The sequence below is a fragment of the Echiichthys vipera genome (genome assembly GCF_963691815.1).
Source record: "Echiichthys vipera genome assembly, chromosome: 3".
Lineage (NCBI taxonomy): Eukaryota > Metazoa > Chordata > Actinopteri > Perciformes > Trachinidae > Echiichthys > Echiichthys vipera.
The window spans coordinates 3320838-3339455 of NC_139828.1; the positions used below are offsets into that span (position 1 = coordinate 3320838).

The 18618-nt window shown below is 45.9% G+C and overlaps 1 protein-coding gene across 1 annotated transcript in view; it reads right to left on the reverse strand.

Moving 5' to 3' along the window:
• Positions 1-18554, reverse strand: part of zc3h3 (zinc finger CCCH-type containing 3) — a 74666-nt gene extending 56112 nt beyond the window's left edge. Inside the window, exons 1-3 of the mRNA XM_083940219.1 lie at positions 18497-18554; positions 15962-17426; positions 15614-15786 (exon numbers count right to left, since the gene is read on the reverse strand). Coding sequence (XP_083796345.1) covers positions 15614-15786; positions 15962-17426; positions 18497-18542 — 1684 coding nt within the window. The 5' untranslated portion in view covers positions 18543-18554. The remainder of the gene's footprint in view (positions 1-15613; positions 15787-15961; positions 17427-18496) is intronic.
• Positions 18555-18618: the final 64 nt, after the last annotated feature.

Here is an 18618-nt window from a genome sequence, read left to right on the forward strand (position 1 = left end):
AGCAGTTATCTTGAAGCCCTTTAACAAGAGCACGCCGACTGACAAACACAAACGAATCATCCATTATTAAATACCCAACCACAACCGAGGACACGTGAAAACACTGAGGGTATGAGTGTGTGGGGAGGGTGAATGCAGGGGGAGTTAGTGTGATTGAGAACCAGGAAGAAACAGATGAATGAGATGGAGTCATATTGTAGCTTTGGCCGTCATTTCTTTGAGTTCTGATCATTTTACTCACCAGAGTAATTTTAAGGTTGGAAGAATATATCAGGACATGAAATATGGCAAACATTAGCTTAACTCCTTTATTTAACGTGCCCTAACGTGGGTAATCTGCTGTATTTTGGCCGTTAGTGTGTCCACTACTCTGTTGGAACATCTATAGCAGCGGTACTCAATAGGCCCAGGCGTCCGGCCTGACAGCCACCTATTTGCGGCGCCCAAACTGTCATTTCTCCAGTATGTGTTTTGGTTGGGTCAACACGTGTATATCGGGACTCGTCTCCAGCCAACGATGCACAGACAGGCTGTTACTGGGTCACGCTGAGAGCGTTTTTGAAGTGGTTCGCATATCGCCACTTTTCCACGGTAGGAGTCTAGTGCACAGGAAAAAAAAAGATTGCATGAAAATGGCGTGATCCAAGAAAGGTGGACAGTGAAAATCACCAATTCAAACAAGAATTGATGGAAAAATGTGCATTCATTCCCCCTCCAATCAGCAGAAGACCCATGTGCCAGGAGCCTATCGCTGTGATGAAGATTATATCACATGTGGCCCGAGTGACCTCAATAAACGGACCTTTGAGTCATTGAAAAACATCTTTGTGGCCCTTGAAGATTTGTATTTGAGTATCGAGTATCGAGATCCAGAGCCATGAAATGTATTTCATCCAGTCATGAAACCAGGCTTAGTGTGTCCACTACTCTGTGTGTGTGACCTCAAGGCCACTGAGGTCCCTCTGCATGTTGATATCAAATGATTCAGAATTTTAATTATGACCAGTTGACAGTTTGATGAGAGTCCATGGAATGACACCAACAAACTCCACGACAGCCTCTGAAGACAAAAAGTCGTCTCATCGGGCCGACGGGTGGCGGAAACTGTCTGTGGTTATGTCATTTAACTATTTAAAAATATATATTAACTTCAATATCAACTGCATAACTTTTAAGATGTGTTAGTGTGCTACAAGACCCGTGTTGTAATGAAGTGGAATGATCCTTTAAAGAGAGGAAGAGAAGAGAGTGGCTGACAGGACCAATCTATCATTCAGTTTACACCTGTCCATCATGTCCCTGCTGAAGAATCTGCTGCACATTTGTTTCCAACACGGACAACATTATTCCTAATGGTTAAATCTGGGGAACACCTGTAGGGAGGGTCTGGTGGGCTTACCAAGCCTACCCTCTGTCTGCAAACAGGGAGGTCAGGGACGTGAGGGAAAGTCTGGGGGGGGCTGACAGAGTGGTCAAAGATGCAACAGAGAGGAAGGGAAGGTGATGGGGGCCGGGGGGTGACCAGGAAAGGAAAAGAGGTACGTAGATGGGGGGGGGGGGGGGGGGGGGGAAGTAGTAGGGGCTGGAGATAGTAGAGGGTCACTAAATAACTCAACAAGACCAGAATAGACTTTGGGGGGTTCGGGTGTCCGGGCCGGTATGACTGAAATGGAAAGTTGGAATGACTGAAAAAAAAAAAACACGTCAAGAAAAGGGTCAAGTTTCAACTCAGCTCAGGGCCTGGACCTGGAGCTGGCTCTGGGGTCAGGATGGAGAGCCAGGTGGAGCAGGCGGGAGTGGGGGGAGCATAATATTGGAAGGGGGACAGAAAGATGGAGACGGACGGAGAGACAGAGATAAAAATGATAAGAGCTTACGGTCATAAAACCTGAGTACTGAGCTCGAAGGGATGATCAGTTCAAGTGACCATACACAATTCACCAGCATTACAGGAATATGGGTCTTGGCCCCTCCTTGGCTCGAGCAGCACACTGAGACTTGAAGCCAAGACATTAATTAGGGGAATACGTTTCATCCCTGCGGACAGGGAGGAGGTAGAGAAACAGAGTGATGGTGCTGTTTGGCAATCACAGAATGGGACTGCAGATAGAAGAGCAGAAAGAGTCCAGAGAGAAAAGAAGAGAAGAATAACGTGTGTGTGTGTGTGTGTGTGTGTGTGTGTGTGTGTGTGTGTGTGTGTGTGTGTGTGTGTGTGTGTGTGTGTGTGTGTGTGTGTGTGTGTGTGTGTGTGTGTGTGTGTGTGTGTGTGTGTGTGTGTGTGTGTGTGTGTGTGTGTGGTCAGTGTGACATCTGCATTGCTGGCACAACAACATACATCCAACGCCTGGACATCCGTGCTGGGTGATGCATCTGCACAACACTGCATCTGAGAGTCACACATTGTCCAACCAGGGCTCAGCAACCTTGGCCACGGGTGCCACAGGTGCCACCATTGCTACGGCTGCCAAGGGTGCCACCATTGCCACGCGGGAGCTCAACCAATGACACACTACAGCAACAAGTGTGCAAGAAAGTGTGGGGGAAATTACGGAGCTCTTTCTCATCCACACGCAAAATGACCTTTTTTGACCAGTACACAGCCACACAGTTATTTACGGCAGTTAATTTGACGTTTTCCAGAAACTTCATGAAGCGTTTCCTTTATTGCATGAAGCCACTAGATGCAGCTCTTGGTTTAAAGGGAAAGGGCTCAAGGACTGGTGACTCTTTGTGCTTTCAACCCTTTGTTGAACAGAGAGTGTCTTCTAATGGGTGGCGTGGGCGTGGCAATAGTGGCACCTTGGCACCCGTAGCAATGGTGCTGACCCCTGGTTAGACAATGTGTGACTCTCAGATGCAGTGTTGTGCAGATGCATCACCCAGCACGGATGTCCAGGCGTTGGATGTATGTTGTTGTGCCAGCAATGCAGATGTCACACTGACCACACACACACACACACACACACACACACACACACACACACACACACACACACACACACACACACACACACACACACACACACACACACACACACACACACACACACACACACACACACACACACACACACACACACACACACACACACACACACACACACACACACACACACACACACACACACACACACACACACACACACACACACACACACACACACACACACACACACACACACACACACACACACACACACACACACACACACACACACACACACACACACACACACACACACACACACACACACACACACATTCCATCTGCAGTCCCATTCTGTGATTGCCAAACAACACCATCACTCTATTTCTCTACTTCCTAGAAATCCTCAAGACCCTAAAGTGTGTGTTCATGTAGGAACCATTGTAGTAGTAATTGGGTTTTTAATGACCCTTAAACTGTCTCTTGTTAGACAGCTAGCAGCAAACCACCAACCCAAAAAAACTAAAAAAAACCCAGAGGAGCAGAAGAGGAATGTCTGATGACAGTTTGAATCCGCGGTTCAACTCTGGCTCAGTAAAGCTAATACGGAGGTCCCAAAGTCAACCTCCTGAAAAGACGATTGCATTACGCGATTAAACAGAACAATTTATAAACCTCCAAGAAATCCTCAAGACCCTGAAGTCGTAAACCATTCCTCATGTCAACAGCCATGCCCGCTGCCCAGATAACCCTGCCAGAGCCATAATGACCAACCAGACCACCCCCCACCCCATCAGTCATACAATCCCTGCTCCACCATGTGTCCGTGTCTCTGTGTGTGTGTCCGTGTCTCTGTCTGTGTGTCTCTGTGTGTGTGTGTGTGTGTGTGTGTGTGTGGGGGGGGGGGGGGGCATAATTAACATGCCGAGCGCTCCTCGGACTCTTTGCTCATCTTCCCACGTAAGCGGCAAACCCCCAATGATTATTATTGCAACATGTCAGTGTGCGCAGACATATGGAGGAGAGCTGGGGGAGATAGGGTTACTGTTATAGGGTCGGGGGTACATCGGGGTGAGGGACTGGGCAGCTACACCAGCCTGCGCTCCAGCTGACAAAAGGTGAAGATTTATGGAGTAGCTCCTAATGGCTTCTTATGTTCCCCTCCCTGTTGCCAGAACACACATGCTTAATGTAACACAACAAGACGCGACCGCACAGGGCCGACGCGGAGAGAAGGACAAACACATGACACGTTTAAGGATTTTGATCGTTTCTTGAATTGAATAAATGACACACCGAAGGATAGGATACTTGTCACAATAAGTCAGTCATGGTTAATTTGCATTATCAGTATGGTTAGCATTGTTGCCTCACAGCGAGAGGGTTACTGGTTCGAATCCCGGCTGGGGCCTTTCTGTGTGGAGTTTCCAAAGACGTGCAGGTGTTCGGTTCATTGATGACTCTAAATCACCCGTAGGTGTGAATGGTTGTCTCTGTTCGTCTCTATGTGTCCTGTAATAGACTGGCGTCCTGTCCATGGTGGACCCCGCCTAACGCCCGATGTCAGCTGGGATCGGCTCCCGCCCCCCGTGACCCCGACAGGGACAAGCGGTTGAAGATGAATGAATGAGGATAATCAAAATATCCTCAGGAGTGACTTGAGCTGTGAAGTGACTGCACTTTACTGCAGTTTTTCTTCTCACATTCGTTTGGTCACAGCCCGTAGTGATTTTATTTAATTTATTTTTACGATTTATGAAACATTTGTTTGGTTTTCACTAAAAAACATAGTTGTGCAGTTGTGCGTCATGTCTATGATGCAATTTAAATATTTCTTTCTTAATCAACTCCATCAAAGTAATGAAAAGACGTGTCAGCAGATCTCAGGCCTGATCTCTAGCTCTCCACAGAAAGTGTACGGGATGTGTCGACTTTACACATCAGCAGGGTTGGTGGATCTCCACCTTTATCTAAATTTAAGGTAAAGTGATTCCAGGCGACATGTTACGAGTTTGATGTGCATTTTGATTTAGATGATGTCGTGAACTGCACCTATGTTGGTCAGGAGACCGTGACATTATATTTACCCATCGGCCCAAGTCTACTGACACCAGTTCATTATTAGTTAAAAATGGTGACAAAGCGTTGATCTCAAAGCGTCAAATGTTTTGTTTTTGTCACAAAAGATCAAAGATATTAATTTGACTGTCACAAGGAGGAAAGAAAACACAGAATTTTTATATTTATTCTCCAGAATGAATGGTAAAAATGGTAAAAATGGACTTGTACTTATAAAGCGCCTTTCTAGTCTTCTGACTACTCAAGGCGCTTTCACAGTGTTTGTCACATTCACCCGGTCACACAGACATTCACACTGATGGCAGTGGACATCTACAGACCATCTAATCTAACCATTCACACCACATACACACACCCATGTGCAGCACGGGGAGCAATTCGGGGTTCAGTGTCTTGCCCAAGGACACTTCGACATGTGGACCGGGGAAGCTGGGGAATGAACTGCCGATCTCTCGATTGGAGGACGACCCACTCCGTCAATGAGCTCAAACCACAGTTTATACACCTCTTTCAAGGTCAAATTCAAGCACTTTTCAAGCATTTTCAAGCTTTTCCAGCACCTTACAGCTGTGGTAATATATTTCTACTAATACATAAATATTAAAAATGATTATTTAACTTTTTTATCACGTTAAAAGAGATGGTATTATGCTATAAACAACTAACATTGGGTTTTGTAATAACAGAAGGGTTAAAAATGTAATTACGCAGAAAGAGTTTCAAGCAATTTCCAGCACTTTATCCAAAATTCAAGCAATTTTAAAACCTTGAAAACACAACATTAAAAGCATTTTCAAGCATTTGCAGCACCCGTACGAATCCTGTCAAACCAATGAATCCATGATCAAAAGAGTTGGTAATTCTTTTATTAGTTGACATCTAATCAGTTTATCATGAAGCTCTAATCTGTAGGCAGAGGACGGTGTCATGAGGAATCAGACATGTGCTTGTCTAAATCCTGGAAAGATTGATTATTTTTAGGACTCATATTCCTAAATCTAAAGACGGCAACACCCCCGACCTCAGCCGAGCCATTTACCAAAAAATGACACGGGCATCGCCTGCCACGTCGTCTCAAATAATTAGTAAGGCTCTGCCCGCACGCTGTTAGGTTTCTGATTTATTCAGACAGCCTGGCACATGGGCCACTCCTGGATACCACAAAAACATTTACCTCCTTAACTGGGAAGGAGTCACAGTCATCTCAGGATAGAGTTACTGGACTCGATAGCATTGAGGACACATTTCAACACATGCCACTCATCCCCCTCAATGATGTGTAGGATAAAAACCACGCCCCGTATGATGGCAGATACCACTCTGAGCTCATATTGGAGTTCAGTCAAAAATGACGGGAGACGTTAACGAGCTGTAAAACACAGACTTTTTGCCACTTGAACGGGTTTGATGTGTTCCAGAATCAGAAATACTTTAATTTTAAGTTTACTACTCTGTGTGTGTCCTCAAGGCCACAGAGGTCCAGCTGCATGTTGATATCGAATGAGTCCGAACTTAAATTATGGTCAGTTGACAGTTTGATTAAAGTCCGTGGGTGGAGGAGGGGGTCTTACGACACAGATGGGTCGGAGTTACTCATGTGGACATACTGTAGGTACAGGGGGCTGATCGCCGGTTTTGCGCGGCTCCCTGGGTCGTGAGAGGTTAATCAAAATGCCAAATGTTACCGTGCACCGTAGAGGAGAGCTATACTGAGCCTGTCCTGCACAAGACACCATCTAACATGAGAAACTGAATCATTCACGCAACCGAATAGCCACACTGTTTATAGCAGGCACAAAGATAAACGCATGCAGCGGCTGAAGCTTCTTTTTCTGCCTAAATCATTATGGAAGTGCAACAGTTGTAATTCGTGTGTGTGTGTGTGTGTGTGTGTGACAAATGGTGACAGACATAAAGAGAAAGGAAGAGAAAGAAGGCCACAGACAGAGAAACCGACAGGAGGACAGATGTCCACCTGTTTGACACAGAGAGCCTGAGAAAGTGCAGAGGAATGAGCAGAATGCCTCTGTGTGTGTGTGTGTGTGTGTGTGGGTGTGGGTGTGTGTGTGTGTGTGTGTGTGTGTGTGTGTGTGTGTGTGTGTGTGTGTGTGTGTGTGTGTGTGTGTGTGTGTGTGTGTGTGTGTGTGTGTGTGTGTGTGTGCATTAGGGTTACGGTCCACGCAGTGCAAGTGTGTGTGCGTCGTGATGATACTGATAATACTATGAGAGCACTGGAGAATGGCATTCTGAGAACGGTATGCAGGAAAACAGCTGATGGGAGAATCATATATACACACACACTCACACACACACACACACACACACACACACGCACACACACACGCACAAACACACACAGTGATAGACAAACTAATAAAATCATTTGACCAATAAAAGGTTCTGAGGGAGATCAGAATACACATACATTAGGTATACTGTGACGCTTCTAGTGTGCACAGCAGCTGTGTTCTGTGATGACGAGACAAACAAACAGTGAGTTAATGTCCTCTATAAGCAGCCCGTGTGTGCGTGTGCGAGTGTGTGTGTGTGAGGGGAGTCAGTGAGAGGGGAGCACCGGACAAGTGGCTGCGGTGTGAAGGAAAAGTGGGAGAAACTGGAGCAAGTGTGAACCAGAGAGTGATGCACAGAAACAAACAGAAATAAGCAAGCGAGTGCGGTGCCAAGCTCGAGTTTAGAAAAGACGGCGTGGGCTTCAGTGTGGAGACAGTGGTGATACTCTGTGATCTCATATTGACCTAAATACACGCCATATCAAAACTATAACGCCTTTAGGCCAAAAATTACTGCTACTTTCTCACTTCCTGCACAATAACACGTATACTTAAACGTTTACCGACTAAGAAACGAGTGGCTACGGTTTAAGAACGTGAAGCTTAAAATCATAACGTAGAAAAAGAACCAGATCAGGAGGAGGTGCTGTCATCGGGATCGCACAAGATAAAGAGACTCACTACATTTAGCAGTGCACGCAGTAAATGACCAGATGGTAGCTTCATTTAAGGAAATACGCAGAACACAGAACAGAGCATCGTAATCGACTGACACTCATCCGAGAGCAACTGCTATTAGATTGCGGGGATATTTTTTCTGCTTTAGAGAAAACGCATCACGGCGCGTCTGTAAAAATGGTTTTTGAGTTCCTCAAATTATTGTAAAGCACGGAAAAGGCTGTTGTTTGTTGGAGGCACTCATCTGCGTTTGCATGTGTCCGTATACAGCAGTGTGTGCCTACATATCACCGGAGAAAGTGGAAAATGTCAGAGAGCAGGACCCCGATGCAGAGCAGCACATGTGATTTATGGGTGAAATAAATGGGATCACTGTAGGCACGGTAACAGGATCCCCGAGGAGGGGGTGAGGAGGTGGTAATGGGCTCCATGGTATTAGGGGGGTGGAGGGGGACGGAGGGGGGGACAGCATGTTGGTAAGCTGATGCTGAAAGCAAAAGGTGGCAGTGCTGCCACTGTAAGAGAGCCACAGCATCACACAAACAATCTGAGCCTGTGTGTGTGTGTGTGTGTGTGTGTGTGTGTGTGTGTGTGTGTGTGTGTGTGTGTGTGTGTGTGTGTGTGTGTGTGTGTGTGTGTGTGTGTGCGTGTGTGTGCGTGCGCATGTGTGGGTGTGTGTGTGCGTGTGTGTGCTTGTGTGTGCGTGCGTGTGTGCATGTGTGTGTGTGCGCCTGTGTGTGCATGTGTGCGTGTGTGCGTGCGTGTGTGTGTGCATGTGCGTGTGTGTGTGTGTGTGCGTGTGTGCGTGTGTGGGTGTGTGGGTGTGTGCATGTGTGTGTGTGCCTGTGTGTGTGTGTGTGCGTGCGTGTGTGTTTTATGATTTAAATAAACAGGGCTGAGGACCAGCTGAGCAGTAAAACTCCAGGAGCTGCCTCAGTGTGACGTTGGGTTGCATTTCTCCACTTTATTCTGTTTCAACTATTTGCCGCAGGCTGCAGCGTCACTGCTGCGCTCTCCACGGTCTGAACGCACTTCCTTCGATGCTCTTAGGCTGAACACCGCCCTTCATTACAAAAATATTGTTGATCGTGTTTTGCGGCAGGTAGCTGAGGGAAGTAGGGCCCGACCGATATGGACATTTTGAGACCGATACAGATTTTAGAGGGGGGGAATTAACCAATTACTTATTTGGTGGCCGATGTAGTGCCGATAAATTCAAACAATTTCCCCCTGGGATTATTATTAAATTATTTCTGATAAGTTATTTTTTGAGCTCAAATGACAATTGACCTTTTAAACGTGGCTGCTGCACCAATGTTGCACGGACAGGACTCTGCAATGCTACTTCTTTCCCAAACAAATAACTTTATTTAACATTATCATACATTATAAATACAATGTGCTTTATCGTCAACCAATTCTAGGAATAAACACTGAGAAAATAAGTAAAAATAAAATAATTAGCTAAATAAATATCAGTACTGTACGTTACAGGGAAGTGCACCTACGCATATTTGATTAGTTAAATTAAATAGCACCACTATCATTGATATAAACCACTTATGCAAACGTGGAAACAAGGACGGGTGCTGACTTGAAGAGCTGCAGGTGCCTGTGTTTTTCTGAACGGATCATTACAACGTTTCATTTCCACTCACTATTTCACTTCTGTCAGTCGACTTGTAGAAGTTGTTCTGTTGTAAGTTAGCTGTAAAACTGAGGACATAGAAAAAAGAAGGAGGGACCATGCGCGGACATTTGACAACAACAATGGCGGTGAAAGGTTCACGTTGGTGTGATGCGGAGGTGGAGTGTTTACTGCAGATTTGGTCGATGAAAAGATTCAAAAACAGTCGACAAGACGCACAAAAACTCTGAGGTCTACGGAAAGATCTGTAAACAAAGCCACGCATCGCCATGACGTCATCAATGCGTGTGACGTGTTACGGGGTGATGACGTATAGGCAGCAAGAAGCATTCTCCGAGGCCCAGGTAGTGTGAGTACAAACGGGCCTGGAGGGGGGGGGGACAAGTACCCTAAAGCCCGGGGGTCGGTGCGGTAGGACAGTGTGAGTGCGCCCAAATTGTAGTTTTCAGAAAGTGATTTATAAATTCGGATGACCTTGTGTGACATTCAAGTCTAAACCCAGATTAGATTATAAAGAAAATGGCTACAGTCTGCAAAGTGAAATGCAGTCCTGGGCTTAAAAAAAAGTCCAGAGGCACATCAGCAGAAGGGTGACGGCAGCTACAGGGAAGGAAAAGACTGAGTGAGGTGGGATGAGAGACGGTGAGGGAGGGAGGAAACCGGAGTGAGACAGAGACCTGGAACGCTCCGGAGGCCTGTCACACGGGGCTCCAAGCCGCACGGCTCAGCACTCCTCTGTGCTCTGTCCGCTCCTGACATTTATCTGCTTTATTAGATTATCTGGGCTACATGGCTGACACACACACGCACACGCACACACACACACACACACACACGCACACACCCACACAGACACACACACACAGATATATACATTCACACACACACCTCTCTGTTCATTACAGCTCTAACTGCTTACTTAGGATTATGCCCTCTTTAAATTAAACCTCAGATAACGGAGCACCTCAGAAAAACAGCCGCCGCCTAACGTGGCGAGGAGAGGCTAACGCCGGCCGCTGTGGAGGAAATTAAGAAACATTGTTTGTGAGTGTATTATCACGCGTGTGTGAGTGGTCATAAGGTTGGTTTTTAACGGGCTCATCTATAGGGACTCTGCTTCCCATCATTAGTAATTCAATTTGCTCTTTATTAGCGGCTCTTATCGGAGGCGCAGACGGCTGCGAGCAGCTTCGCTCACTTCATCTTCCTCTGCACTCACCCCTGCTCCACCTTTCCTGCGTCTCTGATTCTGAGTCCCCGGCTTTAATTAGAGATGCGTGTGTTCCTGCAGGAGGCTATTCAGTGTCCCGATGTGACATGGAAAACACGGAGAATCCGCGGAGAGGGAGCGAAGGGGGTATGGATGCAGGCGGTGTGAGGAGAGGACACAAAAAGTTAAAGAATTGGAAAAAGAGAAGCCGACTGATAGAAGCCATGGGGACGAATAAAGCCTAATGTTAATAGTGATGGCTTTGCTAATGTCTTCTGACTTCATTGAGTATGGGAGATTGCACCGAGATGGGCATGAGGCGTGTAGGGTACGCGCAGAATGACCGGAGGGTTGGAGGGGCAAGAGGAGGAGGGAGGGGGGGAGAGAGCGGGAGGGAGGGGGGCTGTAAAAACAATGATTGCTTTCCATCAGGTTAGGCCTATATTCTACAGTTCGTTAAAACAATCCAATTTGCAAAAGGATAATTATGCATTAGCTCCTTTTTATCTACTGGAGGGAGAGCGGTGCCAGGGCTTGATAGCAGTGGCGCTGCCTGCCTCCACCCCTGCAAATTACCCGCTATCGGCACTTGTTCGCCATCACGGCTGAATTGGGCAATCAATTAACCCCCCCCCCCCCCTCCTCCTCCTGGATTCTGCCTGTGAGCCTCTCTAGTGACAGCCAGCAACACAAAGCACCTACACGGACTACATGGATGTGAGCTGCTGCCCTCTGCTGGGGAGAGCTGTGATAGCTGCAGTCAGAGCCACAGCAGAGGGGCCAATTGTGTTTAAGCTTTATCCCAATTCCATATTACGCCAATTATACATCAGATTTTGAGCAGCGCTTTGACCAGAAATTTATATCACAGTATTTATTTTTATTTTTCATAATTTAGCTAAATTTGTCCATCAGGAGTACATAGAATATAAAAACACTCCATCTGGCTGGGTAAGTTTGTAAAGGTGCAATTATTAGTGTCACAAAATTGTAATTGGGTCACAAATTCTTGTGTGTCATGGTGTTTTGCCCTGTTACAGAAAGTTAGTGGTTTGTTATTCTAGAGCATGGGTATATTTTGGACATTTTCTGTTTATATGTGGTCGTTTTTTTTTCTCTCTGTCGTCATTTTACATCGATTTTAAATCATTTTAATGCAAAAACTATCAGTAAGTTTCCTTGAGCATGACCAAACTGAACCCCAATGCTCCCAATGTATGTAACATATAAATAAGTCCTGGAGATCGTCATTATTAAGAGACTGCTTGAGAGGAAAACGTGAATATGGGTACACTGAGCATTTTAACAGAGGAACTAAGATAGCCTTCAACTGCATCATACACACCTGTGTGTTTGCACGTTGTGTTAATGGATTTTTCCCATCGTCCCTGGCAAACGCTGGTTTACCTTCATTTCTGTCATTACTGCTCATGAAATTCGCTTTGACCATGTAAGCCAGGGGTGTCAAAGTGATCCAGTAAAGGGCCGTGTGGCTGCAGGATTTCCTTCCAACCAAGCAAAAACACAACTGACTCGACTTAACCAATCACCTGAACTGTCTTCACACAGTTGATTTGTTGGACCAGGTGTGTTTTTGATTGGTTGGAATGAAAACCTGCAGCCACAGCGACTCTTTACTGGATCACTTTGACACCCATGTTCTAGAAGGTCCCTTCTCACACTCACAACCATACTCCTCTTCACACAGTGAACAATACGATAGATTTCAAGAGTAGCAGCACTTGTTTCAGCTTTGTAACGGCGTGGTGGTGAAAAAATGCATATATATGGGAATTAAACGGTGGCACGCCAGTTCATCTGATACACTGCCCAGCTCTAGTTTTGAATATGTGATGTGTTTACATTGGAAAAATACAAGAAGATCATGGTATTCAAGATAAAAATAGAAAACTAGAATTACTGCCTTGTGGCCGTACGCCTTCAACAACCAGTCACGATGTGGTTTACGTCCAACGATGTAGTTTATTACCCCCCCTAATATACGGAGTGAAGACTGTGAAGTAATTTAATAAAAAGCTATTAAGTGTATTTTTTGGCAAAACCTCGATGCCTCCCCCCGACAGCACGGCTTAATAATGGCCAGAAAAGTGTTTTTGCAGAACATTACGGTGTCACGGTGAAGTTGACCTTTGACCTTTTTGGATATAAGATGTCGTCACTTCATCATTTTTATCTTTTGAGACGTTTGTGTGAAATGTTGTCATGATTAGTAAAGGAGTTCTGGAGTCCTGGCCAAAAATGCATTTTGTGAGGTGAAACATCGACCTTCAATAAAATCAGTTCAGCTCCGAGTCCAAAGTGGACATTTGTGCCACGTTTGAACACATTCAGTCCTGGGGTGCCTGAAATATCACAGGAACGGGACTGACTGACGGACGGACGGACGGGCATCCTGAAAACAACCTGAAAACATATGCTATATGTTAGGTTTGCTTAAGTTTGCTAAGTTTGCTTGTGTTCATGTTTATATTTATGTAGGCACTGTCAAATCACGTCAAATTCCTTGTGATGAAAATTGCCTGGCAATAAACCTGATTCTGATTCTGATAATGCTTCTTGCCACAGCATGTTAAAAAAAAAGCCTGGTTTTTGAGTCTGTTGTTGACCTAAAATAGTGCACCACAAAGGAAATGGAGTGGCTCAAATGAACTGTGGATGGAGGTGACATCTTCAAAGACAAACAATAATTACATCTTACATTTGTTTGTAACGATTTCTTGGGAACTATCTGCAAAACCAGTGAACTACGAATATAAGTGCAAGTGTAAGTGTACATTAGTTACTTTATTCTATTCTACTCGGGGCGGGAGGAGCTCAGTCCATAGGTGACTCGGCTGTGAACCGGAGGGTTGCCGGTTCGAGTCCCTGTGTGGACCATGAATGGAGCGTGGACTGGTGGCTGGAGAGGTGCCAGTTCATCTCCTGGGCACTGCCGAGGTGCTGGTGAGCAAGACACCGAACCACTGGCAGCCCCCTCGCTCTGACATCTCTCCATTAATTGCATGTATATAGGTCCTGTTTGTGCATGTGTGTGTATTTCGGGCCTGTGTGTGTAACATGAATAATAATAGAGTGAAAAAATCTGATTTCCCGTAGCGGGATTAATAAAGTAATTCTTCTTCTTCTAGTGTGTAGTTGGCAGTCGCATGAGAACACACAGATTGTGCAGAACTGACACAGGTAGTAGAAAGAAAATGAAGTCAACAAAAGCAATACACCAAGACACAGAGTGTGTAGAGTGTGGTCTTTACCTACTCTGTAAAGTGTCCGGAGAAAACGTTTGTTATGATTTGGCACTGTAAATAAAACTGAATTGAATTGAATTAAAAGAACCAAGTGAGAATCCACAGAAAATGTCTTTTCAAATCTGTAAAGATGAAAGTAGTGCTTGAAAGCCTTGTTTGACCCAAAGATCTATTGGAGCATCACTAACTGCACGTTTGAAATCCTCTGTGTTGACTTTGATGCATAAAGCACAGTGGCGTGGTGATGTTTTGGGGGGAGGCTGGCAGATTTACGAGGCTGACAGAGAGAGAAAGTGTTGCAGCAAAGAAATTTAACATTACTCTAATATCAAAATATCAAACAAGTCATGCATAGGATATCAGTCACGCATATGATCCTATATTCTGAAAGAGGCTAAATAAAAAGTCCCCTTTGCAGATTTAAAGACTCACATGAAACAGAAAAACAGTAGAACAGAGCCCGCGGTAAGTGAAGACAGCGTCACCTTGACTGGACGTCTGTGGTGTGAAATCTAGTGGGAATCCTTGGAAAATGTAAATAGCAGCATGAAAAACAGGAAGCAAAGCACTTTCTGAGCTTTTGTGCAACTACAGAAAGTACAGAGCCGACAGTTTCTGCAAAATAAGCCTCATCAGTGAAACTCAAAAATATATTACTAATTACTAAGGGCCTGTGTCCATACAGCGTTAATCTCTGACAAAAAAGAAAAGGCATTGGCACGGCGCTGGGGAGCGCTTCATCAAAATACATTCCCAGCTGCGTAAAACCACAGCACTCTGAAAAAAAAAGAGGCTGGCTGCAGGGATTTAAGGACTAATTCTGACATATTTGGTCCCATTTTGGTGGAAATGTCAGGACTCAGGAGATCCTGCAGGACCTGAGAACTGTTTCAGAAAGGTACATTTTGTGAGTTATTGGACCAACACCATAGCACCACCAAATGGCTGTAAAGTGTTAATTCAATTCAAATTCAATTAAATTCAAAAAACTTTATTTGTCCCCGGGGGGCAATTCAGGGCAACTAAGGGAGCACTCACACTGTCAATCTGTACCGTGCTGCAACAACTGTACTCGTTTGACCAGTGTGAGTGCAACCGTACCACGTCTAGCTGCGGTACGCTTGCCGAAAAACACCGAGAGGATCCAAGTATTTGGCGGGAAGATGAGAGTTATAATAATGGCTAAACTGAGAAGGAGGAAAAGAGAGGGGAAGAGAGAGAGCTTGAGGTGCTTCTGTCTGCAGGTGACTCATATCAAAAGGAACCTGTCTCACATTTATATTTGGACGTTAAAGGCACCAAATGACTCGCTTTAAAGGATTCCGTTAATTAAGGATTGGAATATATAATGACCATGACGCTATTTAGTCAGAAAGTGACAGAATCATGACGTTGCTGCGAGCCGCGCGGGTAAAGAAAACGGACCTTTTGTACTCGTTCGTCAGGTAATGCGAGTGTTTGAATACTGAAATGAGTGTAAACGCCCATCCCTAGTCTGAAGTGTGTGCTTCTTACTTGTCCTTGATGAGGTCGGAGAGAGCCGCCTCAGCTTGTGTCTACCAAAAGACACGAGCTCCCTGGAGGGTGTCCTCCTGACCCCTGTGGGACTCCTGGACGAGCTGTGCATCCGGCCCCGTGGTAAGTACTTTGCAGGTGATGGGCTGGTCCCCTTCTCTGGACCACCTCCACTGTGGGCACAGGACAGAGGGACAAAAATAAATTAAAAAAAGGACCATTTCATTCATTTAAATACTCTGCCATGCTTTGCTGCCACCTCCAGGCTTAAGACAGTCACACTAAAATAATAATAAACAAGGGCAGCCTAGAAGAAAATCAGATAATGCCTGTGTTTCCGTTACTTACCTCGTAGCAGACTTCCTAATGATTTTCATCCTGCTGCGGAGCTTGAACCCACCAGGGGAGGAGGAGGGCATAAAGGAGACGCGATGGGTTGCAGATGGGGAAACAAGCCCCCCTTTCGCTCCTTTGGTGCTTTTTTCTGACGTCCAGTGGAAGGCAGATCTACGACGGGCCACTGCTGCCCCTCCGGTCCCCGCAGCGGAGGTACTCTGACCTCCAGCCTTCCAGCGGTAACGGCTAGCCAGTGGGGAGTTGCTAGAGGAGCCTGTCATACCCTTCTTTATCTTAGCAGGAGTGGAGGCTGCTCTGAGTTTCTTGGTAACCTCTCCCTTCTCCAGCGCCCTCTGGGACAGAGTCAGAGCTTTGGGCGATGGTGACTTTCTAGGGATTTTAGCTTGGGCTCCAGCAGCGGAGGAGACCCATTTGTACTTGGAGGTCTTGGGGGTTACACTGACTGAGCTTAGCTTTCGAGGTAACTTCTTGGCAGGAGTTCTCCTGACTGTAAATAAAGGGGAGCTTCCACCGGCAACCCCAGCTTTTGAGATTGACGTCGGTCCAACAGTCCCTGCTTTCCCTATGGGTGAGGAAGTGGAGTTAGCTTGTTTAGGCTCCGCTCTGCCCGCATTCTGGCTCTTCACCCAAGTGAACTTAGATTTTTTCAAAAAAGATGCACTGGCTTGGTCCTGGCTAGTTTGGGATACGGGGTTGATGGAAGGTTGTTTTGATGCTTTAGACGGAGCAGACAGAGGCGGTGTGGTACCGTCAGCTGTGAGAACTACTGGAGCTGTCGCAGTAATCGTGGGTTTAGTCGCAGTGCTGGTTTTATTTTTCAGGGAAGGTTTGATCCGTGCTTGAGGGCTGCTCTGCAAACTGCTGGAGGCGTTGGTCTTAACTGAAGACGCTACTTGTGAAGAAACGCTGACTTTCTTTTCCGGCGGGACAACATGTGTTCTCTCAGTGCTCTCCTGAAGATCTCCAGGCTGTCCGTGAAGCGCTCCATGTTGCAGACGAGTGCCAGCTGAGCTTGAGTCTCCTTTTCCATCTTCATTCTGAGACGCGGCTGCTTGTGTTTTTCTAAGAGTGGCCGTGTTTTTCATATGTCCCTCTCTCTTCTGTTGAGGAATCCCTGATGATAAAGTGGCAGTTGTAGTTTGATCGCTCCCCTCTCCTCTGCTGCGGCTGGGCAGTGACGTGCTGTGAGATACACTGTGGGAGCTGGACTGATGAACGGAGGAGGTGGTAGTAGCGGAGAGGTGTCCCGCAGAGGACTGGGGATTCTTGTTGCTCAGCGAGTACGTTTTCCTCCAACTTCCACGGCTCTGCGGAGCGTACGGTCTCCCTCTGGAGCTGTGAGGAGGGTCGACAGACGTGCTGTGACCTCTGCTTCTGGCTGGTGCTGGAGCTTCACGATGCTCCTCTCTTGCAAACGGGGTGTCGCCATGGACGCTCTTGTGATTATTGATGAGATCTGGAATGATATGAATAGGGGTTATTTTGTTGTACAATCACATCCAGAGTGATAACTACTAAAACTTAGACTTTGGGATGACTGAAGGAGATGGAGATTCCAGTTTACTAATATACAAAAACAGAAACCATGTAAAAGATTTGGTTTACACAACAAAACCTATTTCTCACATTTCTTTAGTGGCATTTAGTCACGTAACAGATTGTTTGATTCCATAAGTCAGTACTACAGCGAGGGGGTGACACACTCTCCTAGGGATGGGTTGAATAGTTTAATGACCACAGGAACGATTTCCTGCGGCGCTCTGTGGTGCAGACATTTGGACGGCTTATTGAATCCTTTAGTTCAAAGTATCTGTGCATGGCTACCTTAGTGGCTGCCATAGTGGCTACCATAGAGGCTACCATAGAGGCTACCTTAGCGGCTACCTCACTGGCTACCTCGGTGGCTAGCTCGGTGGCTACCATAGTGGCTGCCTTAGAGGCTACCTTAGAGGCTACCTTAGTGGCTACCTCACTGGCTAACTGACTGGCTACCTCGGTGGCTACCTTAGAGGCTACCTTGGTTACTACCTTAGAGGCTACCTTGGTTACTACCTTAGTGGCTACCTTGGTTACTACCTCAGTGGCTACCTTAGTGACTAACCGTTAAGCCTGGCAGTTGAATCATAACCGTTATCTCATCGTGTCTTCTCCTCTCTTTTCTAAGCTAACCTGTTGACAGTTCTTTACTCCCCATGCACACTGATCACAGAATATATGAACTAGCTTAATACAGTACAGTAATGTACAGTTGAGTGTATTGTTAAGGCTAACGTTAGATAAAGGCGTCTCTTCTTCGGTGGTGTGCGCTAACTCAGAGGCAGAGCTAACGGTCAACGTTCGGTTTTTTTAAATGTCGTTTCATAACTAACGGTTGACCGTTAACGGTCGTTTTTTTCTGAATATTGAGAAAAGCGGAACAAACATCAACACGACAGCTGAGTTTAAATGTCACATAACAAGTCACACTGGTTTCTAACCCGCCTGTCACCAAACAAACCGTCATCATTAAAAACAAGAGCCGTTTACTTTGTAGGAGTTCAATCTGCCTCTTCAGAGCTTCTCTCTCCTCCATGTTTACAACTGAACCGTTGCGTCATCAAACTGCGACCAAATTAGACTCTTGCGAATGACGTGTGTTTTGCCGTCCA